The 27,068-nt window shown below is 40.3% G+C and overlaps 1 protein-coding gene across 2 annotated transcripts in view; it reads left to right on the top strand.

Moving 5' to 3' along the window:
* The window catches only part of clmpb (CXADR like membrane protein b), a 79,270-nt gene extending 54,604 nt beyond the window's left edge, over window positions 1–24,666 (top strand). For both annotated transcript variants that reach the window (XM_079354894.1, XM_079354893.1), the window contains exons 2-7: window positions 241–392; window positions 9,851–10,055; window positions 13,741–13,908; window positions 15,223–15,345; window positions 15,884–16,025; window positions 19,040–24,666. In XM_079354894.1, the coding sequence (XP_079211020.1) occupies window positions 241–392; window positions 9,851–10,055; window positions 13,741–13,908; window positions 15,223–15,345; window positions 15,884–16,025; window positions 19,040–19,376 (1,127 nt within the window). In that variant the 3' untranslated portion in view covers window positions 19,377–24,666. The remainder of the gene's footprint in view (window positions 1–240; window positions 393–9,850; window positions 10,056–13,740; window positions 13,909–15,222; window positions 15,346–15,883; window positions 16,026–19,039) is intronic.
* Window positions 24,667–27,068: the final 2,402 nt, after the last annotated feature.

Genomic DNA, 27,068 nt, shown 5'->3' on the forward strand with positions numbered 1-27,068 from the left:
CTGTTAAATGAATCCCCCATTCTACCTCTCTTCAGTGTCAGAGCGTGACGTATCTCAGCATCTGTCAGATAGTGATGGAATTCTGGGTCATATCTCCGACTGTGTATTCCGTCTCAATTTCCTCCACCGGCATGCTTTTGCTTCCTATCTGCAGCATCTGCCTCTTGTCTCAAGTTTGGATCAAGACACTGTCCTCATTTGACATCTCTCTTCCTCTCCCCCTCTCTTCCACTTCCTCAGTTCTATTCAGCCTGCTGTCAGTGGGTGCCCAGACGGAGATGAAGAAGGTCGTTGGGGACAATGCCACCTTACCATGCCACCATCAGTTCCCATCTTCAAACTCTCTTGACATCGAGTGGCTACTGCAGAAACCGAACTCCAAACAGAAAGTGGTGAGATAAGAGTCCCATTTTTTTTCTTAGTAAACACCACCTTTGGTTTGTCAACCTATTTTTTGAATCAGTCCATTGGAGATCATTTGCCAGATAATTTACCAATGGAGCTGTTCGTAGAAACCATCTGGCTTTGAGTGTTACATTTATGAATTCTGTTACCTTTGCCAGGAGTCTCTTTAAATGGATGTTGTATTTTTATCCAGTCTCTCCCACTCTCTGCCTGTGTATTATCTTTCTCCCATCTTTTTCCATTAAGTCATGCTGATTGATTTCCAACAGGGGCCATAATAGTTGCACATTAACTCAATTCCCATAGTTACTGTGGCACTTCAAGTTTTAGTGCCTCACACAGAGGAACAATTATGCAGATGATTGTTCCACAACTCTTTTTGTTGTAAACTTGGACGAACACAGAGCTGAGCAGATTTAAATATCAGAGCGACTCCAATATGAAGTTCAATATCAATTTCTTAAATGTTGCTGTAATGGTTCAAACCCCTCTCACACAGAAAAGGTCTGAGTTATGTTGTTGAAATTCAAAGCTGTATGTTTGTTTGCATACTCAAATCAACACCAACCAAAATAAATTGAGGGTTTAAAGCTATCAAGCTAATGCTTAATCAAAATAATGTTAGCTAACATACATAGTAGTATAGTTTTTCTTAAAGCAGCGAATGAGACTTAAGATTCCTCCTGTACGGCATACATTTTAGGACATCCTCAGGTCTCAGACGAAGGTGTCAGACCTCAGACGAAAAAGCATCAGTTCTCAGGAAAACCTCCGTCGGGTGTCAGACCTCAGACTAAACGGCCTCAGATGAAACTGTCTCAGACTAAACGGCGTCAGACCTCAGACGAAACGGCCTCAGACGAAAAAGCCTCAGACGAAAAAGCCTCAGACGAAACGGCCTCAGACGAAAAAGCCTCAGACGAAAAAGCCTCAGACGAAAAAGCCTCAGACGAAAAAGCCTCAGACGAAACGGCCTCAGACGAAAAAGCCTCAGACGAAAAAGCCTCAGACGAAAAAGCCTCAGACGAAACGGCCTCAGACTGAACGGCCTCAGACGAAAAAGCCTCAGACGAAAAAGCCTCAGACGAAACGGCCTCAGACGAAAAAGCCTCAGACGAAACGGCCTCAGACGAAAAAGCCTCAGACGAAACGGCCTCAGACTGAACGGCCTCAGACGAAAAAGCCTCAGACGAAACTGCCTCAGACATATTTATTTTATTTATTTTTAAATTCGAGGGGGGGGGGGGGGGGGTGACTAAACGGCCTCAGATATAATTATTTTATTTATTTATATATTTTTAAATTGGGGGGGAAGCGGAGCGTTGCCGGGGAACATGAAACGTCATCAAGATGCGACCACAACAACCCTGGCGCGTCTATGGGCGCGGAATGAAAATACAGTAAGTAAGTTTTCATTCCGCGCCCATAGCAGTGGGTGTGGACTGTAGCTGTTTCCGTTCTACGTTCGTGAAGCTTTTTTACAGCCCTCATGGGCGCTGTCATCTTGGAATTTTGCAACCAGAGTCTGCGCAGTAGGGTCCGGCGGGAGGAGCCCTGGCAACACGCCCCGCCCACTTTGCGTACCGCTCTGATAGCTTACGCAGCCCAGCTACGCCAAGAACTTAAGAATCTTTACGGAGAGAAATTCATCTACCGACCATAAACGTGAGTACAAAACCACCATATATTTCAAGTCAAATATCTAAACGTAGTTCATTCAGAAATTAAGAAAATCACACTTTTTATATTAATTATTGAATTTAAACGTTTTTTCGTGTCCTGTATGTCTTGTTTATTGTTACTGGATGCCTTGAATTTCCCTCAGTATCTATCTATCTATCTATCTTCTTTAACTGTGTGGGTTATTAAACCTTTTATTTTTGGCAAAAAACGAACTAAAACTATTTTAAGCTAAGTTAGCAACATAAACTGTGTACAGATCGAACATATGCTGGTGAAAATATGTTATATGATTGAAAGTAGTGATGCACATAGTACTAAAGTTATATCTGCTGTCAGTAGTTACTTCAGTTCTATGTACATTTACAGAGTATGTGTTTCTGTGCATAACTGTGGAGTTGGTAAATGAATCTGTTTCATTAAGGTTTCTGTTTGTATGGACCTTTTCTCTGGTTCTTTTCCTTGTCTAAGATGTTTATCTCATTGTTTTTTATTATCCTCATTTTAGACACAAGGAAGAAGAAAGATGGCTGATACAGATACCCCTGCCAGCTCACCTGATGGTCTCCCTTACTTTGTTCTCCTCTCGGTGAACACCTTTGGACTGTGGAGGGAAGAGAGCATGCAAACTACTCACAGAGAGACTCCTGTCAGACAGGGATTCAAACCAGTAACCTCCTCACTTTTATAACTGAACCATCATTCACACTATGTGTTATAAATCAAATAAAGTATTCATTGATTTGAACCTTTTCTCTCCTGTTTTAAGCTGTAAAAACATGGACTGTCTCATGTTCTTGTAATGACAGAAGTCACAGCTGGGAAACAAATAGCTTTAAAAGTACATCAACACTCGAGTGCTGAACATTTAATGCAGGTTAGTGTTAAAGACAGCATGCACATAAAGACAGTAGAGTGGTATGATACAGACACGACTGAGAAGGCAATTACATTATTATATTTTATTCAATCACATGAAATGTAACACTAGTCTTGTAACTTGAACAAATACAGATTGTGCTTAAAAACATAGTGTGGTATTTTAAGCTACTTTCTTTCACTTGATTGTTCAGTTAGATGGAGGCAGTATTTAAGGTTTTTGTGGGTTATACAGGTTTGAAAGAGGCAAATGAGTGAACAGTATGTTAAAGTTAAAGCAGATTAATCTAAAAATAACAAAAACAAAATGTGGCTTATAAGAAAAACCTCGGTATTAAACAGCCTCTCTTTTCTTCCGCTCATCTTTTGAATGAATAGTCAAACATTGCTCAGGACGTGCGAGCTGCGTCCTCTGTGGCTCAGGCGCGACACTCGGCCCACTGTTTCACATCAGACCGCTGTCCAGTGTAAGATCAGACCAAACGCCCTGGTAAGAGAAGCAGTGGTCAGGTCCTGCAATCCTCCGAGGACGAGCTGGAAGAGAGAGACAACATGAGAAAAAGGAAATCCTCAGTTTAATGTATAATATGTTGGTGAAAACAGGGAAATACCTATTAAAAGACATAAAATCTTCATTAATGATTATATATGCAAAATAAGAAACATTAATATATAATTTTGTGAGAAACGTGATCTTTATGCCTTCTTTTATTGAGCCTGTCTGTCTCCTCCTAACCACCATAACAAGCAGCCTGTTTTGTAGTCTGTGTCAGGTTTTGTCAAGTTATAACACCATTTATTAATAAGCGTCATTAAATGTACAACATGATCAACTTGTGATTATTGGATTGGTAGTGTGTGTGTAAACTCATGCTGAATATTTGGCATTTTTAAGCAGCGTGATGCTTGGTTAATATTATATTACACCACTGCTGATTGTTTGTGTTCACGTTTCTGTCAGTCTCTTAAATCAGACAGAAGTTAAATCAGAGCTTACTTTAGTTTTATCCTGATATCTAGAGAAATATTCTACCTCATTATACAGTATTATAAATATCAGCCTGCATGGTGACATGTTAATCTCTGTATAACACACTCTTTACACAGACTGTAAACATGTACACTTACTTTTTTTAAAACCTTACCAGACCTATTTCTTATTTACTGAAACATAACTATACAGTCAATGAACGGCATCTATGAGCTGATTTTAATTACCATGTTTTTTATTTTAAATACAATTCCACTCACAAAAACGATATAACAATATCAAGAAACATATGTCAGTTCTTAGGTTTGCTCATATTAAAAAGTAAAATAAATAGATAAATCATACCTGATAACTAACCTAGCTTAGCCTGCTAATATGTTAGCTCGCTCGATAGCGCTTTAAGCAATGACACATAAATCAAACTTTATTACTTACTGTAAAAACTGCAGCGCTCCCTTAGAGTCCACAGGTCCGTGACATTAGTTTACTGCAGAAAAAACAGCTTTCACCAGCTCAAAAAAGACGAAAAAACTGAACAGAAAAGCTCCGTGGAGTCTCGGCTTCACTTCACGACGTAACTGCTTATTTACCAAGAGCGATACGCAAGATCCGCGGCTGTCAATCATCGCCATGTGTGACGTAAAATCCCGTTTTTTAACCTCAAATAACTTATTTAAAACAAACTTCACAGAAAAATGAGCACTTGAACACCATGTAGGGTGATAATATCTAATGATCACAGCAGAGTTTGGGTCTGGAAAAAAATTATGTGACGAGTATTTTAACTTAACAGTTTGACCCAAGTCCCGTCTGTTATCATTGAGGAGGCGGGGCTTATGACCTATACTGCAGCCAGTCAGTAGGGGGCGATCTAAAAAAAAAAGCTTCACTTCAAAGGGGACCTTGTCCCGTCCATCATTTTTACAGTCTATGGCCCATAGACGCGCCAGGGTTGTTGTGGTCGCATCTTGATGACGTTTCATGTTCCCCGGCAACGCTCCGCTTCCCCCCCCAATTTAAAAATATATAAATAAATAAAATAATTATATCTGAGGCCGTTTAGTCACCCCCCCTCCTCGAATTTAAAAATAAATAAAATAAATATGTCTGAGGCAGTTTCGTCTGAGGCTTTTTCGTCTGAGGCCGTTCAGTCTGAGGCTTTTTCGTCTGAGGCTTTTTCGTCTGAGGCCGTTCAGTCTGAGGCCGTTTCGTCTGAGGCTTTTTCGTCTGAGGCTTTTTCGTCTGAGGCTTTTTCGTCTGAGGCCGTTTCGTCTGAGGCTTTTTCGTCTGAGGCTTTTTCGTCTGAGGCTTTTTCGTCTGAGGCTTTTTCGTCTGAGGCTTTTTCGTCTGAGGCCGTTTCGTCTGAGGCTTTTTCGTCTGAGGCCGTTTCGTCTGAGGCTTTTTCGTCTGAGGCTTTTTCGTCTGAGGCCGTTTCGTCTGAGGTCTGACGCCGTTTAGTCTGAGACAGTTTCATCTGAGGCCGTTTAGTCTGAGGTCTGACACCCGACGGAGGTTTTCCTGAGAACTGATGCTTTTTCGTCTGAGGTCTGACACCTTCGTCTGAGACCTGAGGATGTCCTAAAATGTATGCCGTACTCCTGAGATATAACTGTAAATTCCTTCACCAACTGTCATCCGATGTGAGGCTATACATACACTCCTCTGAGAGAGAGAGAACAATACACAGTTTCCAAAACGTTAACTCAAGGGACGAAAATTGTCAACGCTGCACAACTGTCACTCCAGAGTGTTTTAGCTTTCATTGCAAGTTAGTTTACTTTTGGTTCAAAGCATAACATTGAACTGTGTATCTACGTTGTGTAGTCTTTTAAATTACTTCTATGCCAATCAACACCCATGTATGGGGAAAAATTTGGAACAATTTCATGTTTTTTTATAGCTAACCAAAACCACCAATACCATATTTAAAACCGTTATTATGTGGTTTAGATTTTGCTGAGCAGGGCAAACGCTCTACATGAACATGAAACTGAGTTAGCCAAAATAAACGATGGGTAGTTTACTTTAGATTTCATAATGTATTCTAGCACATCTTCCTGTCCTAAAAGCCTTAATGTAGCCTTTACTTTGGCTTTTTTCCCCCTTCTCACAGTCTCTGAAGACATTTTGGTATCGTTTCACTGGTTTTAATTCAGTGCCATTCTACACCCAAATTGAACATAGTATCTGATAACAGACAGAGCGTTAAAGCTCACAAGCTTTCTGTCGGAAGAAAGAGATTTCCTTTCTCTTTGGAAGTCATTTGTTCATTCACTAATGTGTTGGTTAGCACAGTGAAACGTTACACCCTGAGAAAGACAAGAAAATAAGTGTGTGAAGGGGAAACAGAGGGGCCAGGATTGAGAGAAAAAAAGGGGAAAACAAGTGTCTCACGCTTTGATGAACAAGAAGGGTGCTGCCACATTGTAATGAATATTTAACAGGAGGATAACATTGAAGGCGCGATTAATTAAAATCAAACGTCTGAAAATTTGATTAGGATAGAGACTGTGCCTGTAGCTGAATGAATAAATCATTCTTTTGTGTGCTTAAAGGCCATGTTGAGAGAGAAAGAGCATCATGTCAACATTTAGCCTCAGCAAGCTAATGCACAGGCAACATGTGTAAAGGACACAGAGGGGCGAGACAGAGGCACTGTATGCATCTCAGAAAGGTTTAAACCAATCCTGCAAAATAATTCATATTTAGCCTCTGTAACTAGAAGTATACATATTCAAATCAGTGTATTGAGCTTGCTTTGTGATAGTGGCTGCACCAGACAGGGAAGGATGTAATTTCCCCAAATAGTGTAAACAATGACAATAAGCAGCTTAAAGCTGAAATTCTTCCCACAAATTATCATCCTTTCTTGGAAATTACACCAGCAGCAGTGTAATATGTGTGAAGGTTTTACTGTGTGCTGTTGATGCATGCAAGCAAATGCAAAAATCGCTGGACTTGGAGCACAAATTATGCATAAAATATCTATCACCATGACGATTGTGGTCAACTGAGCTGATTATAATCTTTAAAACTGGCAGTCAGACATGACGGTTCCTTTCTTTTCTGTATTCCTTTTATTTGCCCAGACGGGAGGGGGGCGGAGGGTCTCCTAAATATGTTATAAAAAACAACGTGGATGTAGCAACAGTGCTATAATGATGCTACGGGTAGTTCCACGGAATGGAAACATCCACAAAAGAACAGAGAACAGCATACTGGCAAACAGAAGACATAATGCAGCTGTTTAATTACGTGCACAGAGATTGTAGTGGTCGAGTGCAGACACTCTATGCACCGTGCAGCAGTCACAGTATAGAAACATCATTCCCCGTCCTAGTGGGTCGATCTGAATTCTGTGGAGAATATCTTGCTGCGTTTTACTGTATATACAGTAAAATGTTGAATTATAGGTTAAAGAAAGAAAAGTATGTAAATATACAAAATGTAGAAAAATGTAAAGATATTAAAGTGTAAATACAGTGTGAAATGTAGACGTGTAAAGTGTCCTGGTGTTAAAATGCAATTTTTGTTTGAACATCATGCATGTTACAGTCACAGTTGCAAAACTGTGCGTTATCTTGTCTGACTACTGATCAGTAATCTATTCTTCCATAACGCATGTGTGATCTGTCTTCAGAAAGTATCACATTTAATAGAACGATATGCAATTTAGATTCTCCTTAAGCCCACACATCGAGCAGACATCCTTTTTTGTGACACTTGTTATTAAAAGTTTATGAAACATCTAAACATAACGGGCCCATGGTTGTAGGTTTTGTTTTAAATAGAACAAATGTTTCTTCAGATGACTTCTCATACATTCACTGGAGCTACAGATGGATGGGACACTCCACATCTGCATACACTATTTAAATTTGTACGGAATAAACAAACCGTCTCATTTTAATTGCAAACTATGCAAGCAGCCTGCAGATATTCCTCTTAATTCTTCTTAAATTCCCCTCACTCACTGGCCAATTTTCTATCTCTGTGCCCGTGTCATAAGTATGTGTGCAAAACATGCAAAGGCATAATTAGAAGCCTAACCACACATACACTTTTGGTTTATACTCAAAAGTATGTGAGTAATACATGCCCAGAGATCATGAGAGCACTATAAGTGTGCCCACAGGCAAATGCTTTTGAAATATTTCCTATTTATTTAGGTGTCAGGGCCATGTCGCTCTCTGCCTGTGGCACAGCAATGAACTTTGTTTGCATCTGTGTATTTGCTCTGTATGTTTGCTTAGAAGCTACTGTAGTGTTGGTGTGTAAATGGCCAGTCGTCACCTGTGATACAGCAGGTGCCCCTTTGACTTCGCCACTGATGCACTGTGGCACCAGCATTTAGCAGTCCCCATCTGCAGGCTCTCCCTTGCCCTGAGTTATAGGCCAGTGTGACAGCTGTGTTTGTTTGTGTTTGTGTGTGTGGATGGAAAGAGAGAGAAAGAGACGAGGAGAAGACGGAGATAAGCAAAAGCAGAAGCAGGGAGAGAACAGGTGAAGAATCATTGTCGTGAAAGTAAAAGTCAGACATTTGAAGTTACAAAATGTATCAGCTAGCTATCAGATCAGCTTTACAAAGCATCACAAACATTGTGCTACAATAACTTCCTCGCTGTAAAGCAGTGCATCTCAAACTGTGTCCACCTCGAAGGGGCAAAATGTATGTGGGGAGGGCACATGGGCTCCAGGGAGGTGCTTGGCACAATAGGTGGCCTGGGCCCGCCTTGAAATCTGATTGGCCACCCCAGATGCCATGCAAAAATCTTAAAGTAAGTATTTTTCCTCCTCCAAATGGGTGCATTAGGGCATGACTAAAAAAGACTGAGAATCCCTCCATTAAAGTTCAAAGTGATTTACACAAATGCAAATATAAGGCAGAAAAAACAAACAAACAGAAGAATGACTTTTGGTACAAAAAATGGTCTAACATGTTCTACGTCTGTTTAAAATGAAGATATTTGTACTCCTCGGTCACTCTTACACACAGCATATTACCTGTGATGCATAATACTTTGATTCATTCAGTAATCTGTAGTCTGAGGGAGGAGTGTGTAAACACATTACAAATAAGAAACAAAGCAAAAGTTGTCTGAATGTGATTACAAAATAAAATGTTTGGCGGGAGACATTTGTTTAATTATCCAGCCTTTTATTTTAGCCACAGTGCTAAAACCAGTGCCACCGTGGGTATTTTCATCTTTTATCTTAGCACAAGAATAGTTTGTTATTTTGTCAATTGGACAGCTCCCCCTTGTAGAGACAGCAAGGAAATAACAGCGCTGACTGATAATCAGCTAAATGAGCACTGGTCGGATACTGGCATTCCGGCGAATGCATTCATTTGTAAAATATTATTTCCCAAGTGTTAATTAAAAAGTGTTAACAATGTTACTCATGAGTGCTGCTTTTCTGTTTTACTGAACGGCGTTCACCCAGTGGGAGACTATGTGGATCTGTTGGAGCTGTGCCTACACCATCATTAGAGTTATGTCATTCTAAATGTTAATGGCAGACTACCAATCAAATATATCAAGCGTAACACTGTTGGGACATGTTGTTAATTGATATGAAAGAGTTATTTTTGGGGATGGGCTGCATTAATTAGATGAATACTGGCATTGGCTACAATTAAGATGTTAGTTAAAATTATCGGTCGCAAAAGAAAATTGGAAAATCTCTCTAAAAGGAGGAAGGCAATTACGTGGCAATGGCACGACTGTGATTTGATAGCGCTTAATGCGAAGAAGACAGTAGGACTTAGTCCCACTAACAAAGCAGGCGACAAATTCCTGCTGTTCAACGTTTTATCTCTCCCTCTTTAGGTCTGCCTTGAATACATTATAAACAACGTTCCAACGTATTTTCCTGTTTTCCATATGTTTGTAGATCATTACCTTTTTTGGAGGCCAGGTGTACACCAATGAGGCAACAGGGAGTGAGGCCAGCCGCCTGTCCTTTGCTGGGGAGTATCTGGGAGGAGATGCCTCCCTGCTGATCAGTGATCTGTTGTTGACCGACTCTGGAGAATACTACTGTAAAGTCAAGACCGGGGGAAAGTACCATTGGAGCCAGGTGAACCTCATTGTGCTGGGTGAGTGTCGTCAGTCACACTGAATAAAAACACATACTGTGAACTGAGGTCTGCAGAGAGATATGCACACGTAGAGAAACGAAACCATTTGTAACTGCATATACACTCAGCCTGTTACATGCATGCACATAGCGCCCTAATCACTGCGTCATTAGCCTGGCACATTTCCTCGGTCATGCTGACTGATCTAATGATTCAATTTGATTCAGACAGTGTGATTTGATTTTGCTCGTGCTGTTTGGGTTCGTTCAGATTGGTTTGTTTATGAAGTGAAACCAGAAATATAGGACCCAGTCTGTGAATGCATACAATGATTCATTCCCTTGGGGTCTGAGTTATAGGCAAACCATCAAGTTGAATACTCTAAATTCCCATTGCATAGCGCAGGCTAATACATTTAGGAGAAAAAACAGACTCCGCTCTGAATTTAAGGGAAATCTGTAATGAAATTTAGTCGTTCAACAACATCAAAAAAGCCAACTGCTATCAATCTAACTGTCACAACTTAGGAAAAAAAAGGTTTGTACAGCTCATGTCTAAGCTCTTTCTTCTTGTTTTGACCTCATATGCAGCAGAGTCATCATCCTACATTTGATCTCCTTTTGAATTATTTTTTGTTTTCCAAAATGTGTCCGATATACAGATAGATATAAAGAGCTTAGCAACCAGCTCAGCAATTAAATGTGTCTCAGCCTGCATATAGCTGAACAAAATTGAAGGACAGACAGAAAAAGGGGAGCTGCATGCTGCACCACAAAAGCTGTCAACAAAGTCCAGCAGGAGGAGCAAGATCGTTCTCAATGTCAGAAAAGCAGGCGATTTATTAAAACATCATGGGAGATTAGTTCAACCGGCGGTTATTGGTTTTCTAATGGAACAGTCTGTTAATCCTCTCGTGCTCCCTCTCTCCTCTCTCTTCCATAAAGACATTTCAGTGAGTTAGTGCCTGGATTTTTACAAATTGCCCTCAGCTTTGCGGTGACACTTTCGATTTTGAGAGAGACGGACATTTGCATTTTTTTCCTCTCGCTCCACACGCTAAGATAATAGCTTGGCACTCGAGCTGGTTGCTGGCTTGGCATGAGACAGTGTGTGAGTGAGTGTACGAATTTGTTAGGACACCAGGGTTTATGCCTCCAGTGGTTGTGGTTGTGTTTGTGTTTATGTGCAAGCTTGCATGTTAATGTGCAGATGACTTCAATGTGTCTGCCATTGACTATGTGCATTTGTGAGTATGCATTTTTATGTTTGTGATTGTGTATGAGTAAAGATAAAAAGTGTGTTATTGTTTTGTGTGTGTGTGTGTGTGTGTGTGTGTGTGTGTGTGTGTGTGTGTGTAGGTGTAGGTGTGTGTGTGTGTGTGTGTGTGTGTTTGTCTGAGTTTGGCCATTCAATCCCAGCTGTAGTTTGGCCAAAATGACCCTGACAGAGCTGTGAGATACGCAAACGGATGGAAACAAGGACAGTGGAAATACAGTTAAATACACAAAAGGGAGTCATGTACATAACCTTTCTGGCTGTATATGTGCTGGCTACTTTCTAATATTGCCACTTTGCTGACAAGCAATAGCAGTCAAATTCAGAAAAGTCAACGCTGCGGGAATGACAGTGATACAAAAATACAGAATAGATGTTTAAATATAGCTCTCTTCTGATCTAAAAATAAGTCACATGGGAGGGAGAAAACAGTCTGCCACGTCCCTGCTTTGATAGCTCTGCAGTGCCTCTCAGTATGAATCCAAACAGAGCAGCTCTAACAGGGCTCAGCAGGCACCAGCTATACTGTACGGTGCCTCCAGCTACTGGACTGTAACTAAAACCTTTGACCTGTGGAGAACATATTACCACAAGCGTTCACTGCCAGCTTTGGGGTCACATTAATCCACTCCCTATGGGACTGTTTTCATGTGTTTACGCCTGCAAAAGCCATGGCTAAAGGCATTTTATTTTGTGCATTGTCAGTCAATCCTTCCGTCCGTCAGTCTGATCATCTAACTCTCTTTTCAACCATCCAACAAACCTCTAGTCCTTTTGAACTCCATATCTCTGGCTGACATCATAATGTGCTGCAAAACAATTTTCTGGCCCTGCACAGTAAATCTATTTCTCAGGAACAGAAGGGTAGAGAGTGATCATAATTTAAATTTTATCAGATATTTAATTGCTGGCAGTAATCTTTGGTGCCGACCTTGCAACTGTGTTGATGATTGTGCAGATCGTCTTTGCTTCCTGGCTGAATGTGTGCGTGAAGCATTCAAGATTCTGCAGCTGCTTTGCAGCAACATTAACATCTGAAGCTCTGTCTACCCTCAGGGCTACACTTCCTATCTGACTCAGCTTTATTGACCAAGCTTGTGCACACTTTCAAGAAATTGGGCTCAGTTATGTAGTCTTTCTCAATAAATGTATACACTGATTTACAGCAGAAAAAAAGAACAACAATGTCTTTGTAAACACAATTAAGTCAAATGAGTTTTTCTGGGTTCTTTATATCTCTATATCTCACATTTGACTTATTGATTAACAGTAAAAGTAACATCATCTATTCTAAAGAGAGAGGGGGCAGAGAGAATAGAGAGAGACTGTTGTTTTTTTTTTAAATCTTGTGTGCATCAATTCATGATAATCAATTGAAACATTACAAACAACACATGCAATAGAGTGAATTGACAACTTCAAATGAAATATATAGTGTATGTAAAACATGTCAACCTTATCTAACAAGTCATATGCGTTCTTATTATTATCTAACTCCTGCTCCTTTGAACTACCTTCCTTTTATGCAGTATTATTCTGAATCTAGTGCTGGACAGTTAAATTTGACTTTATGTATGAAATAACTCATGCTTCAGTCAATTTTCTGTATAAGGAAGCAGAGGATTCTGAACGATTATTCATCTCCTTTCAGAAAAGTTTAAAGTAATATTATATCAAGCTTTCTGTATTATAAATGAACAGTATATTGATTTTATGATTCATAGGATACTGAAGTGTATTTTATAAAGGCTATAACAGGTCAATATTACAAACCCTGTCTTTGTCCTGATATGTAATATTTGCACAGGCCACAGTTTACGCAACAGAACACATACGTCTTATATTCATAACATTAATTAACAACGACATGAAGCCTCATGGATTGTTTTGATTGTTTCTTAGTCTACAAGGCAAAAGGAATAACAAATGGTGTAGCAGCGATGGAAGTGGGGAAAAGAACTGGTTCAGATGTAACTGGCCCGACCTAAAAAAAACATGGCCTTTTGTTTAATCAGCTCCAGCCCATAAATGTGGTAAAAATAGGATAAATATTTGAGACGTTTCAAAGAAAAAGAGAGAGAGATTAGAGCGCATAAAGGTTTCAAGACTGATGCAGAGCTGGCTAAACACTGAAGCTTCCATGTCGGAAACGTGGTGAAGGGAGACTCTCCAATGCTCTCCAATGTTTAAAATGGGTATTACAGTCCAAATTCAAAATACTATAAGTCAGAATTACATATGGCTCTTTAAGCTTTGTTTACTTGTTTTATTATCTTACTTTGTTATTCCAGCATGATTGGTAAATGGCATCACCTTAATGGTGTTTGATCCCATGCAGAAGTCCATGCATTTGTGTCCACATACCCAAAGTTTGCCCATGTGTTGCTCACTTGTATTTAAACTTTTTGATTCTTATGTGTTCTTACAGTCAAACCGTCCAAGCCAAGATGCTGGATGGATGGCAAACTCCTTGAGGGCAGTGATGTCAAGCTGAGCTGTAAGTCCAGCGATGGATCTGATCCCATCAGCTACAAGTGGGAGCGTGTGCTGGACAAAGGCAAGAGCCTGGGCAAATTGCCAAACTTGGCACTCATAGGTAAGAAAAATAACTGGCACTTCACTCACATGCTGATTCACCAGTTGAGCTCTCTGCAGAGAGATTCTATAAAGATTCATTCCAATATCAGTTCTTTTTATTGGCTGCATTTATCCAAGGATGAGTTTTGCTGAGTAAACTGCCTTACCGTCACCTCTTACCAATTCCAAATTCATGCACTTGCAAACAATAGCCCACATAAGTACATTCTCCTCTATGAGCTGATTCAGCAGAATAATTAAATACCTAACTAAAGATCAGATTTTTCTAATTGGACCATTCATTCTACATGCTTTTCATATCTTTACAAACCAAAGACCAAATCATGCACACTGTTTTTTTCCTCCTCCCAGAAATCAAACAGAACCCAGCCGTGTGATTTCTAGTTGTATTCTGTTGGGATATGTTGTATAAACAGGAGTACCCAGGCTGATGTTGTGATCTGATGAAGAAGTCTGTGACGATGAAATGTCAGCCTCGCTGATTTGTACCTCCATGCATGAAGTCAGCAGGAACTCTGTTTTCTTTGTTAGCTGCTGGAGTACAGCAAATCAAATGTAAAACCCAGAACTTGACTGGCAGATCCCATAGTCTGTAACCAAAAAAGAGAGAGAAGCACTGGCTTGGTAGTCGAACTATTTATTTACCTGATTTAGATTTTGGCTTTCCTCTTGGACCATAACCAGGCATTTCTGCCTCTAAAATATGTTAGACACTATCACAGTTTTCATTCAGGAAGTTAATGGAAGGGCATTGTCCCAACTGTTTACTCTCTAAACAGGCATAAAGACCCCCAGCGCGCCAACCTCTCTGTCTCAGTTTTCCCTCCAGTGTTCTACCGGCATCCAAGATGGCATGCGCCTGGACAAAAACCCTTCAAATTAATGACCTCCACCAAACAACACCTGTTCAGCCTAATTAGTTTTCATTGGAAGATAACACACAGTTGCCATTATTTATGGGTCTAGTGAAAGGTAATATCACGTGGTTGTCAGTAGTGGGGATGACTTGGTATCTCATGGGGTCGTAAGGCTCCATCGCTCTTTTTACTTTGTTTAAGTCTGCCTAAGTGTGCAGGGCCTTCATTCTTAAATAAACACTCCATCAATGTCTCTTGCCCTCTCATACTCCCTCCTTCTATTTTTCTTGTGCTATTCAGCTGAAGTATACATTTCTGCTGTCCTGCAAATGTAATTGAAATTGAGGACAGATGCAGGTGCATATTTTCGTACATTAAAAATGAAAATGTGAAAATTACGTGTATTACCAAACCATCCCTTTCAGTCTCTTTTCATCATTGTTTTAATTCTTCAGATCTCAAGAACCCAGAGATTGTGACCCTGAGGAATCTCACCATGGACAGCACGGGTGTCTACAGGTGCACAGCGAGCAATGACGTGGGAGAGGAAAACTGCACCATTGAGGTCACGATGAAGCGTGAGTTTTGGAGAGGGACGGTTGAGTCGACCTCCGGGCAGTCACCTCGCACCAGACTGCCAGACTGATTGATGGTTATTGTTTCAAACTGCAGCTGGAAATAGTTTCATTCCCTTCACCTGCCTCCCCTACCCTAATACGCACACACATCCTCACCTCTCCAATTCTCCCCCAGTGCTCCAACACTGTGGAGACTGCACTAACCTTAAATGGTAGCTACTGGCCACCACCTATGCTTCAACAGTTATGTTTCACTGTCACACTAATACATTTCCTGAGAGGCCCAGGACGGTTGGGGTCATATCATGTGTAGAGAAAATGACACATGTGGTAGCTCAGCAGAACCAGGTTGACAGCCCTGGTGTGAAATTGAATTTAGGCACTGTGGCAGCAAACACAAGAGTGTTGAAATATTTCCACTAACTGAGAAGGGACCATCACTGTTTGTGAATTAAACATTAGGAATAAAACTAAGAATTATATGTGACAGTAATTGACTTTATCTCTCATCACTCATCCTTCCTCTTTCCTTTCACAGATGCGAGGGATGTAGGTATGGTAGCAGGTGCGGTAGTGGGAATATCCCTCGGCGTCCTCATTGTCATATTAATCATCTGGCTCGTCTTCCGAAAGAAAGAGAAAAAGAAGTATGAGGAGGAGGAGACTCCGAATGAGATCAGGTTTGCTCATCCTCTTTTCTCTTTGGACTGTTTTACTTTTTTTTTATTAAACCAGGCAAAATTAATTCCAAATGTGTGTGAGATTGTGAATTAAGGTAGCCATGTGTGTTTTTCTTTGTATATTTTAATTTCTATATCTTCACTGCTCATCCTCATCTTTGTTATGCTTCTACTACACCTTTGAAGAGTTCAAACCTTAAATTGTTTTTGAACTACAAGTGCAAAATGTATGTTGTATTTTATGATTACATTTGTTTCATATGTGTGACATCTGCTTTAACTGTGTATAAAGCCAGTCAGACTTCTTTGTTTAAAAAATCAGAAGTGAAACATGTATAGCAACCGTTTCTAAATGATTAAGCAATATCTTGTGCAAAAACAAAAAAATATACATACGCATGATAGGATTAAGGGGAGTGAGTGGGAGATAGAAAGAATACCTTGCAACAATACAGATTGAGCCTACCGTACTTAAATAGACATGTAGGTGCTGCAGCACTTGTACTTTTTCCCTGATCTAAGGCTTGATATGCAATATGATACTTATACAGAACACAATGTTGTCTGGTGTTAACATTTTAGATATTTAATATTCAAGGTAATGCTTTGTATTTTGTAGCCTCTATTGTAAATCAAACCCAAAATTAATCTAATTAGCGTCCAAGGGTTGAATTGGACAGTGTTCCGTACGTATGTTCTTAAAGGAGCAAAGACAATGTCAAATGTCTAATGCATTTCTTAATAAGGATGTCCTCGATCCATTTCTTGTTGGTCCGAGATTCCAATAAAAAAAAAAAAAAATGAACCTTTGATCCAATACAATGATACAAAACAACATGAATTAAGTTAAACTGATATGCCCAACACTCTGGTGGACAAACACGGTCAAAAATTGTTTGTGTTCATTCACAAACCTAAAACAATTACCAGTAAAGCTGGCTTTATGCAAACCAATCCAAAGCTCCGCACAGTGGTCTATGTTGGTATTGCATGCATAAAAACCATCAAACAGTTTTGCCCAAGGTCTCAGTAATAACAATATTTGTAATTAATACAAAATTAATGTTGGTTCCAATTTTAAATATGTAATTAGAAGCACAAAACTTTACTATTTTCACAAAAGATTTCAGAAAATTTGTAATAAATTTTAGGATAGGCAGTTCCTGAAATATTCCTGAGTTGTCTGTTTCCCATGATGCACCTCACAGCGGAGATTTTCCGAGTCAGATGGAAGATGAAGGGACCTTGGGAGGCAAGAAATTTCATAAAAAGGACAAGACGGAAAAGGCCGTTAAAGCAATAGATTTGACATATTGTTAGAGTTTTGCCTTTATAATAGTTTTAAGTGTAATTGGAATTATTCACAGTATCATTGAATGAGTGAAGAGTGTGAAGGAACATACAGAAAATAGTGTAAAGCAGCTTCATTCTGTGCACCCACTCTCTTGAGGTGAATTTAATTGAATAATACCTGCCACGTTCACACTTCAGACCACCTTGACTTCACGCTGACATTTTAAAGTTGGGGTGAAAAACTTCTTGGTTTGCATTCATACATGTAGCCAACCCAAGAAATGTTGTGCATGCATGAAAACACCATTCGAGAAATGGCTGGACTCAGACGTTTTCTCCAACATGGGCTTGGAAGCAGTAGTGCTCGATTTTAGCGCACACAGCTTTGCATTAGCTGTGTGTGTAAGCACCAATTCCACCAAAAGTCTTATAATACAGTTAAAGTTGGAAAGTCAAGTGCTTACTGACACAGTCACAGTCAGTCTGTGTCTTTTGATGTCTTAGCAATCCACCTGCCATATGTGTTACCAAAAAACAGTAACAAGGTCATTGATTGTCCTCAGAACCCTCTTTTCACACTGCCTTTGTCATTATGCGTCTGTCTGTCTGTCTGTCTGTCTGTCTGTCTGTCTGTCTGTCTGTCTGTCTGTCTGTCTGTCTGTCTGTCTGTCTGTCTGTCTGTCTGTCTGTCTGTCTGTCTGTCTGTCTGTCTGTCTGTCTGTCTGTCTGTCTGCCTGCCTGCCTGCCTGTCTGAGATGAGGGATCACACCAGTGTTTATTCCTTCCTCTCAATCACATATGCATTTGGTGGACCCTGTGGACAGCCAATGACACTTGTAAAGGTTGCAACATTTTTTTGTGACAGAGTGGGTGTAGGTGCACATTTGCTGTTGTAACATTAAATAATGCAATGTGGTTGAGGGACAGCTTCAGCTAAATAATGTAGATGTGGTGAAATGTTTTCTTTTTTTTATATCGTGTTCAGAGTCTGAGTCTTTTCCGCTAATGTGCTCAAGCAGACCCAAGCAGCTTTAGTGACGCACGTCTCCTGGGTCTAGGTTTAGAACCAAACTTACTGCCGTTTCAGTTTATTTATTTTACCAGAAGTTTTGGGACTTTCTCTGATCGTTCTGAGAAGTAACTGTGTAGACTGCTGCAGAGTAAATATGAGAGGTTTCTCTATCTGACCTAATGTACAGAATCAAAAGCCCACACACCCCATGATGACCATGTGACAATGATTTATAATAACTTCAAATATCCTCTGCAGTTTCAATGCCATCCAAGTTACGATAACAGCATAAAGGATCAGTGATCAGTGATTAACGCTACTGTCAATTTTCACACATTTTCCCCTTGCAGTTTCTATTCCTCTGTGCTATTTCGAAAAGTGTTTCATCCTACTTATTGAACAACATTATACAGGAAAGTTTTCATTGTGTTCTCAGCAAAAAACTTCCAACAATTGTATTGGAGAAAATAGTGGTTTCAGCAGATATCATTACTCCATGCAAATGTGTTTCACAAAACTCATGGGCTGGGTGGTATTTAATGAGCTATACAAGGTACCCACATAATACTAGTCCCATGTTGTCAACAGGGTCTCGGAACAGGGCTCTGCTTTTTTTTTTTTTTTTCTGTATAAATTGGTGTATGTGTGGGTTCCTCTTGGATATAAAACAATTATTGTTTTCTTTGTGTGTGTTTGTTCCTACCAACAGGGAAGATGCAGAGGCCCCCAAGGCTAAGCTAGTGAAGCCCAACTCACTGTCTTCATCTCGCTCTGGCAGCTCACGATCCGGTGCCTCCTCCACCCAGTCCATGGTGCACAACAGCGCCCAGCGCGGTCATCGCCCCCGCCCACCTGCCGTGGCAGCTCTCAAGGAAAATGGACAGCCTCCGGGCTTCCCTCAGTCCCCACCAGCCTACACCACAGTTGTGCCCTCCAAGACCCCCGAGCCCCCTACCACTCCCAAATACAACTCCAGGAACATGTCTGGGCCCACACCTCCAACCCTCATGGTCCCCGCCCAGACCAAGGCCTTTCAGACTGTGTAGGACTGAAAGTTATAGCCTCTTCCTTCAGCCATGTGACACTCCCACTCCTGGCCCAAGACCCCAACCCCTATCCCAAAGACTGAGACTCTTCCATAAACAAAGAAATGCAACTAGTTAAAGGATGTAATTAAAAGAATCAATACTATAAGTCCAAAAGTACTTTAAATGAATGCATACTTAAAGGGAATCTAAAGACATGCTTGCCCCCTACTGAATTACATAAATCAACAAAACAAAAGAAGAAAGCAAGACCTGAGATGCAACAATGTTTTTGTCTCATAGCTAAAGGCAGAACTTATTTTCGGAGTTTCTGCTTTCGGCTTTGGAAGACACAGGGAAACACTGTGTGCAGTGAGGTTGAAGGAGCCCCCCCAGTAGAGCTTTTATTTATTTATCAAATCAAACGGATAGACACGCTGTGGAGGGAAAGAGGTGAAAAAGGTAAACAGGAAAGGCTGGATGATGAAAAAAGGATCCAAAACTCTGAGCCAAGTACCAACGGAGTTTCTCGCGGCTGTTGAGAGTTGGTTGTCGACAAATAAAACATGGATACAAGAACTGCGTGAACAAAGAGGAGTAAAGTGCCAGGGTGTAAGACATATGCTGATTTTTATTTTCTAAGATGAGCGGGGGGGGGGGGGGGGAGCGAGTGATTATCCAATACATGTCACCCTTCACCTTGGAGTTGCTGCTTTCTGCACATGCTCTGGAACCACAAACTCCCTTTGCCTTCCATGGGCTGGGCCGATCATGCCCATCCATGTGCACAAACAGAGTGCTCGGCGCATGCATCATCTGCCTCAGGTGGCTCACAAACAGCTCATCTGTTTTACCAATCAGCAGGGGAAACACAAGGATGTAGCAGTGACAGTGGAGTTGTCTACCCCCTCTCTCACACCCTGTCTACATCTATGGACATCCTTTTTCTGGTACTGAATATCTTCCCTGAATAATTGAATAGTATGTATTAGGCCTATAGCAAGTCAATACTTTAAATATAGGTAATAAGCATCTATTAGACCAGCTGGATTTAAATTGACTTTTATTCTGTTTTTCTTCTCCTGTGTCTCTTCTCTCTGAAAAGGTTGTAAAGGGTGACAGACAGCTATATGTCAATGCATCCGTATTTAGAAGTGCCACCGATCCCTAGGATGGGTTAATATTGTTGCTTTTTTTTGTTTGTTTTTTTCAGTTTTTTAACTCTTTTTGTTTACCTGCTACACTTCTGAACTTAAACCAAAATCTGTCACCATGAATGTGTGATGTACAAAGATGGTGGATTCCATTGTTTCCAGCAACCTGCAAGATACTCAATCAATATTCCAGCTGAGGCACAAAGGATTGACCTTAAAGTTCAATTTCACAAGTACTATTACACGAAAGAAAGGAGCGAGAAGTATGATTCTAGAAGTGTCAACTCTATAGGGTGTGTATGGTACCATTGTCAGTACTCTGGATCCATGAAAACGCAGTGGCACTCTATTGCTGTCTCGCTGAATTATCGAGTCCTGCTTGGTTATTGGTCAACCTGTGCTACTAGCTAAACCCCCATTGTCGTTGCCTGAGACAGGACCAGTGCAGTTTGATTGAAAGTATGAAAAAAAGGGGCAAGTAGCCTATAAAGTGTGCCTTTGCAATCCCTCTTCCCTTTGTTGGTTTTTTCTTTGTCCTTATCTTTAGCACACCAGTGGTTAAGTCTCTGTTCACATCCAGCTTTGAGGGTCAACAGTAGCAACTACTGAGAGATACAACGTCACAAACTTGCCCTAGAAACAACATGTAGCCGAGGAAGCATCAAGCAGAGTGAATAATCCATGGTGAGAAAGCAATCCTTTGCCACTGGACAATGTACTGTACATTCTGTAATCAGTCTTGTTTTATATTGTACATACAGATAGATATACGCACATGATGTCATTTAATTTAATAAATAAGGTTATGTGAGAGGAGATATATCCCTCACAGAAGAGTTACTAGGGATCCAAAAGGGAATTTAAACCGTGTGCTTTTCATGAACATGTGTGTACAAGTGAAGTCCCTTCCTCTGATATTAAACTCCCGCTGTTTCGAGAAGCAAGATACCTTCCAAAGTCCTGGCAAGATTCTCATGAGATGTTGTATTGATTTTATTGACTCGTTGAGAGAAAAACATCTTTGGATTTTATAGACCCTGTAACCTTTACGGAGCACCTAATTTCAAACATTTCCCCAGAAAGACAGCATTGACAGATTAACTACCAAATTTCCATTTGATTTGATAAGTATTTGTAAGCCCTTTACAGAGTCCAATTCGGCAATTGCGGTGTTACGAAGCTCCACCATTATTACTTCCTTGTACATTTATAATGATTCCACAATGGCGTAAGATTGTGTCCCAGTCTGTGAATTCACAGGGCCTTAGGGTGTTGCGGAAGGACAGTGTGTAAAGAAACAGGGGGTCTCCACATACACACACACACACACACACACACAATGCTGTTCCTACTGTCTCTTCAGATCCTGTTTCTCCCATGTAACACCTCTGTTGCTTCCTCCAGGTAGAGAGGTCCAGAGTTGGGATCACTTTGTCCCCCAATTACGCCTCTGTGACATTCACAGTGAAGGCGAGATGTCACAGGGACATATACGTATAACGCGTCCTTGAACCGGCAGTTTTAAGAGGGCTATAGTCAACACATTAGGAATAATCTGGAGAGTGCTCTCATTTAGTCAGTTTAGCTCAAATTTCCACTCCAGCACTAGTTAAAGTTAAGTTCCATTCATGTTTTATCAGCATGTTTACACCAAAAGAAACAAAGTTGTTTTAATTTTCATGACTTTATCTTCATCTTAACTCTCAGATGAATTTAACCCTTAACTGGCTCTAAGAAGAGCACGCAATTATAGGTCAAACCCATAAAATAGTGAGTCTTGGAATGAATCTTGCTTCTCTCTGTACTAGTAGTGGCGCCTTACAATGTTTCACATACAAATCAAAATATTTGCAAAACCAACATCTTGTCTGAAAAGCACGTGGTTTGACTCCACAGGCAGGATTACACTTGTGACTTATCTGTCAGGGAAGGTAAGAAGAAAAATGCCTTTTATATTCAACTAGAGACAGGAGTTCACATTCGAGCAGGGAAGCTACTGTGAGTGTGAGTCTGGGTGGGCGTGCGTGCTTGCGTGCATGCATGCATGTTTGTGAATGTGTGTGAGTGTGTATGTGTGGGTGTGTGCATGTAAATTCAGTATAAGCCCTTGGGCCACACCCACACATTCTCATGTTAGCCGTTCAATGAGTGAGAAGGATCCAGTCAGGCAAATAACCGCAATCCAAATTGATATGACTGCAGATTGGCAGTGTTTATTTTACTTTTTTCTGACGTATGTGCTTATTGCACTTGGCTTTACAGACAGCAGTCATGTTTTTACTTGTGGGGGTGGTGTCGAGAGACAAAGCACGTCCATAATTCATAACAATTGTCAGCTCTGGAGGCCACTTGTAAGCTCCCTCCCTGCACTTGCTGTCTCTTAACATGGAATGCGCTTGGCCCCAGGAGTACTGATGGCATCTCAAGGCACACACAGACAGACACACACACACACACACACACACACACACACACACACACACTCACACACAATTAAAACAGGTAAAAGTTGTATATACACAAAAACAGGTACACATGGCACATTCAGGTACACACGGAAACACAGGTTTGTGCTTCATGCACAGTCACAGTTACACATACATGCAGTTTGCACAAACAAAAGCCCAAACGGCAATCCTTAGTTATTTCTGCTTCTTGAGAATCAGTTTGATGGATCGAATGTCTGGAGGTATTTCCACTGACTGATGGAACCCGGATTCTAAATGCAGCACCAAAAGGGACAGTGTACATCACCCAGGGTATATGTGCACATACACACACAGTCGAATACAGATAAAAGCTTTTGTAGCAAGAAAGGCACACACAAACACATGCATGCAATTACACGTGCACTCAGAAGACAGACATTGCTATGCATTTTAACAATCTGTATAGCATATGCTTCAAACATTTTTTTCATGGGAATCTCTGAGTGTCCTACTGGGAATCAGGAGCGCTATAACAGGATTGATATTGAGCCAGGGCTGTAGGCCCTTGCCATTGAAATTCTCTCCACCATGTAGCAGTGGAGGTGGAGGATGGGATGCAAGTCTTCCAGCTGTTAAATTCCTCCAAGCTTTTTTGATTTTCTTTCCAAGCAACTTCAAGTCTCAGGTGGCAGATTCCCCAGTTTATGAGCCCTCGTGTTGAATCTCTGCTCTCATGTGTGACGCTCCATGGCCTGACAAACTTTCGCTCTTTCCAACTAGTGGATTTCATGGAGCCTTTGTCAGTTCTGTTGCAAGTGGAGGAGGCTTAAGACACCTCATAGTGTTAGCAGCACATGCCATTCTTTGAAACAGTATCCATCAGCACTATATATTGTCTTATTATCAACACTCAAAGGTGCAGTTAACATGAAATCAGTCATGGTTATCCTGCATTATATAGGAATATGAATCTCATGTAGCCACAATGTTTTTTCTTTCTTTTTAGCGGTTTTATTTCTAAATAAAGCTGTGGAGCAGGGCTCAGATTTTGTGGTTAGGCCTTGTGTGTCAGTATAGGAGAATGTGATGTATTGTTACTTTTAAGAGAGGAGATGGACGAAGCTGCTGTCAACCTCAATAAGGAAAGCAAAGGGACCTGCATGTCAAAGGAGATTGAGCAGATGACCGGGAATGCTTTGCTTTAATGTAACATAACTGTATCCAGCTAAAAAATAGTCAAATAAAAATAAAAAATAAAAAAATTAAAAAGTAATAAAAATACATTTGAAAAAAAAGTATAAAATCTGCAATTGTAAATACATTCACAGAAATTTTATGAAGCTTTAATTTGGTCTTTTTTATGTTTATGTTGACTTTATCATCTATGTACTTTGCACTTTTTTGTGTGCTGTGCTCATCACCGGCCTGTGTGGGATCTGTGTGGTTGGCCGTTTTCTCTTGACTACATTGTTTCGATGTCAGGGGGAGACGAGCTCAGCACGGCGGTACTAAAGGGAAATGTAAGACACTTTTGTTTTGTTAATTCTCATCAATTTTTCTGCCGTGGCTTCTCTTTGGTTTTGTAATACCGTACAGATTTTTTCTTTTTTGTTTAATCGTTTGATGAAAACAATCCATGTAAATATCACAAGTAAAAAAATGTATATTTTTACGACTTCTGAGTTATTACTCTTTCATTTGCAAATAAAATATTCAATGACAACTTAATTGTTGTTTTAGCATTTTGATTGGCAGGGAGAACACCGCCAGCCTTGATGTCTTTTTTTTGTTATTGTTTTGATTCAGAGCCCCAAAGTGGCGTATTTTACACACAGTGCTGTGCGTTTAAAGAGACAGCAGCTAAAATGACCATTTTTACTGACGCCAGCATATATATGGAGTTTCTGGAGCTACACATCTCACAACGCTACTCAATTGGTGTCCCAGACTGACTAATGGTGAAGGTGAGTATAAGAGATCTCTAAATATTTGTACTTCTTATTTTTGACCAACCTTCCTTTGCAGTGTGTTCAAGAATGCATCATTGTCACTTCCAGGCTGTAAGGTGTACATACTGTATACATTGACATAATAGAAAAATCTGTCAACATGAGTTGACTGATGGAAGTGACATTTGACAGCTGCCAAACAGAATCACATTGTTGACCTACTTGTCAAAGTAATTTAACCCTGGAGCCAATTTAGGGGGAAACACAGATATTATCAAAGCATAATTAGAATATTTAGATGAGAATGATAAAATTGTTTAGGTTGGTGCTGCTATGATGATAAATCACCTTTATGTGGAATAGACATAGAAGAAGGGGTATCCAAAAATTCCTCTGTTGGACTGCAGAGTGACGTAAATGCAGTGATTACACATGACTATAAGTGTAATGAAATGGGTTCACTATTCCCAGCAGGTTTCAAGACTCAGCAAGTTGGCTTTCCCAAGAGGAAATCAATTGATAATTTGACTTAAAGTGGCCAGGTTGGTCAGTATCTCTGCTGATGTTATTTAGTCCAGCATTTAGGATTTCATATGGAAATATTCTGGTTGGATTTCCATTAAGATTTCTTCAGACTTTATTACACTCCGAGGAAAAAAATCTTTGTGAGATTGATCATGTCCTGGGTTTGCCTGAAGCTCCACCAAAAAGGCAATTTTTTTAAAAACTTTTCCTGAAATATTGCAACACTGACAAGATGCATTTGCACATCAAATTTGTTCAGACATGACTCCCAGGTAATTACTCCAGCTGTCTTTGGCATTACGCTTACTGACTGAGATGTGTGCCTTTGAGAGAAATGTTTTAAAAACCATTGGATCGGTTGCCATAAAATGACATTCATCGCCCCCCTCAAGATTAATTGCTAAAACTATGATGATCAGATTTCTCCTCCAAAACCAACAAAAGGTCAACATTTACATATGTAATACATCAAGACAAAAGTAAAAACTGGGAAAATCATCACCCTCTGCTGCACTTTGTGTTTAGCAAATGTAAGCATTTTAATATAATCAACTAAGTAGGTATGTTGTACCTGCTTAATGTCAGCCTGATAGCAATGTCACGCTTACAGTGGCAGTGGTTAAATTGTCAAATGCAATTAGCATTACTACTGTGCGTATTTTATGTTCATTTAAACCAAGAAGACAAAACAAGATGTACATTTTCTGCATTTATGCTCGCTACTGTATCACTTTTATTGGAATAAATGGGGCAGTTTTACTGTGATATTCTGTATCGATGGCTTATATTATGCACACAACAAAAGTGGTATGGGCATTGAAGAAACAATATTATTGAGGTTTAATATTGCAGATATTGTTAAATGTCTACACTTATCTGTGTTCTGAGATCCAAATTGGCTGAGGATGCAGTAAAGGGAAGTCGGCTCCTTATCCTTCCACTTCAAGAGTCTCTCTTGATCCCCAGCCTCTTCATGTGACACTCAAGCCTTTGGCAACAAGGTCAGTGGTATCTATTGCCCTGTCAGGTGTCTATTGACTGACATGCATCTCGTCACTCTGAAAAGTTCACCTTATGTTGGCAATCTATTGAACTGCCAAGATGGAATGTCTGTGTCATCCCTGGTTAAAGAGACAGAGGGGGGACTCAAACTTGACTTCAAGAATACAGTGCACACAAACGATATGACAAGAAGTCACTGAAGAGGGTTGAACAAGTGGAAAGCATGCTCTGAATAAATGCACATGAAAGTACTACGGGGGCTGATACAATTACCAGTGTGTTCTCTGACATCTGTTTGTTGAAGAATTTGCCTCAGACTGCGTGTTAATTTACATATTTTCAAAACACAGCATCCATATTAAACAAGAGGAAATTTTCAAGGCCAGACCACATTTCTCCACTCTCCGTTCCACGGCTCTGTGCCCACTGTTCCACATGATTAGCCATGTGTGATGGCTCCGTCATAAATCCATCTCAACTGGCATGTCCACACCCACACATGCACATGCACACTCCCTTATCAATGCATGCATATGTTGCGTTGACGTCATTTGGCTTTGACATGGAACGTTAGAAAAACTGTGTGTTATTTTACGCTTTAAAGAAATTAGACCCAACATATGCCTGTTTGATGCCTATAGGACAGCATTGATG

This window comes from Symphodus melops, assembly GCF_947650265.1.
Source record: "Symphodus melops genome assembly, chromosome: 10".
NCBI lineage: Eukaryota > Metazoa > Chordata > Actinopteri > Labriformes > Labridae > Symphodus > Symphodus melops.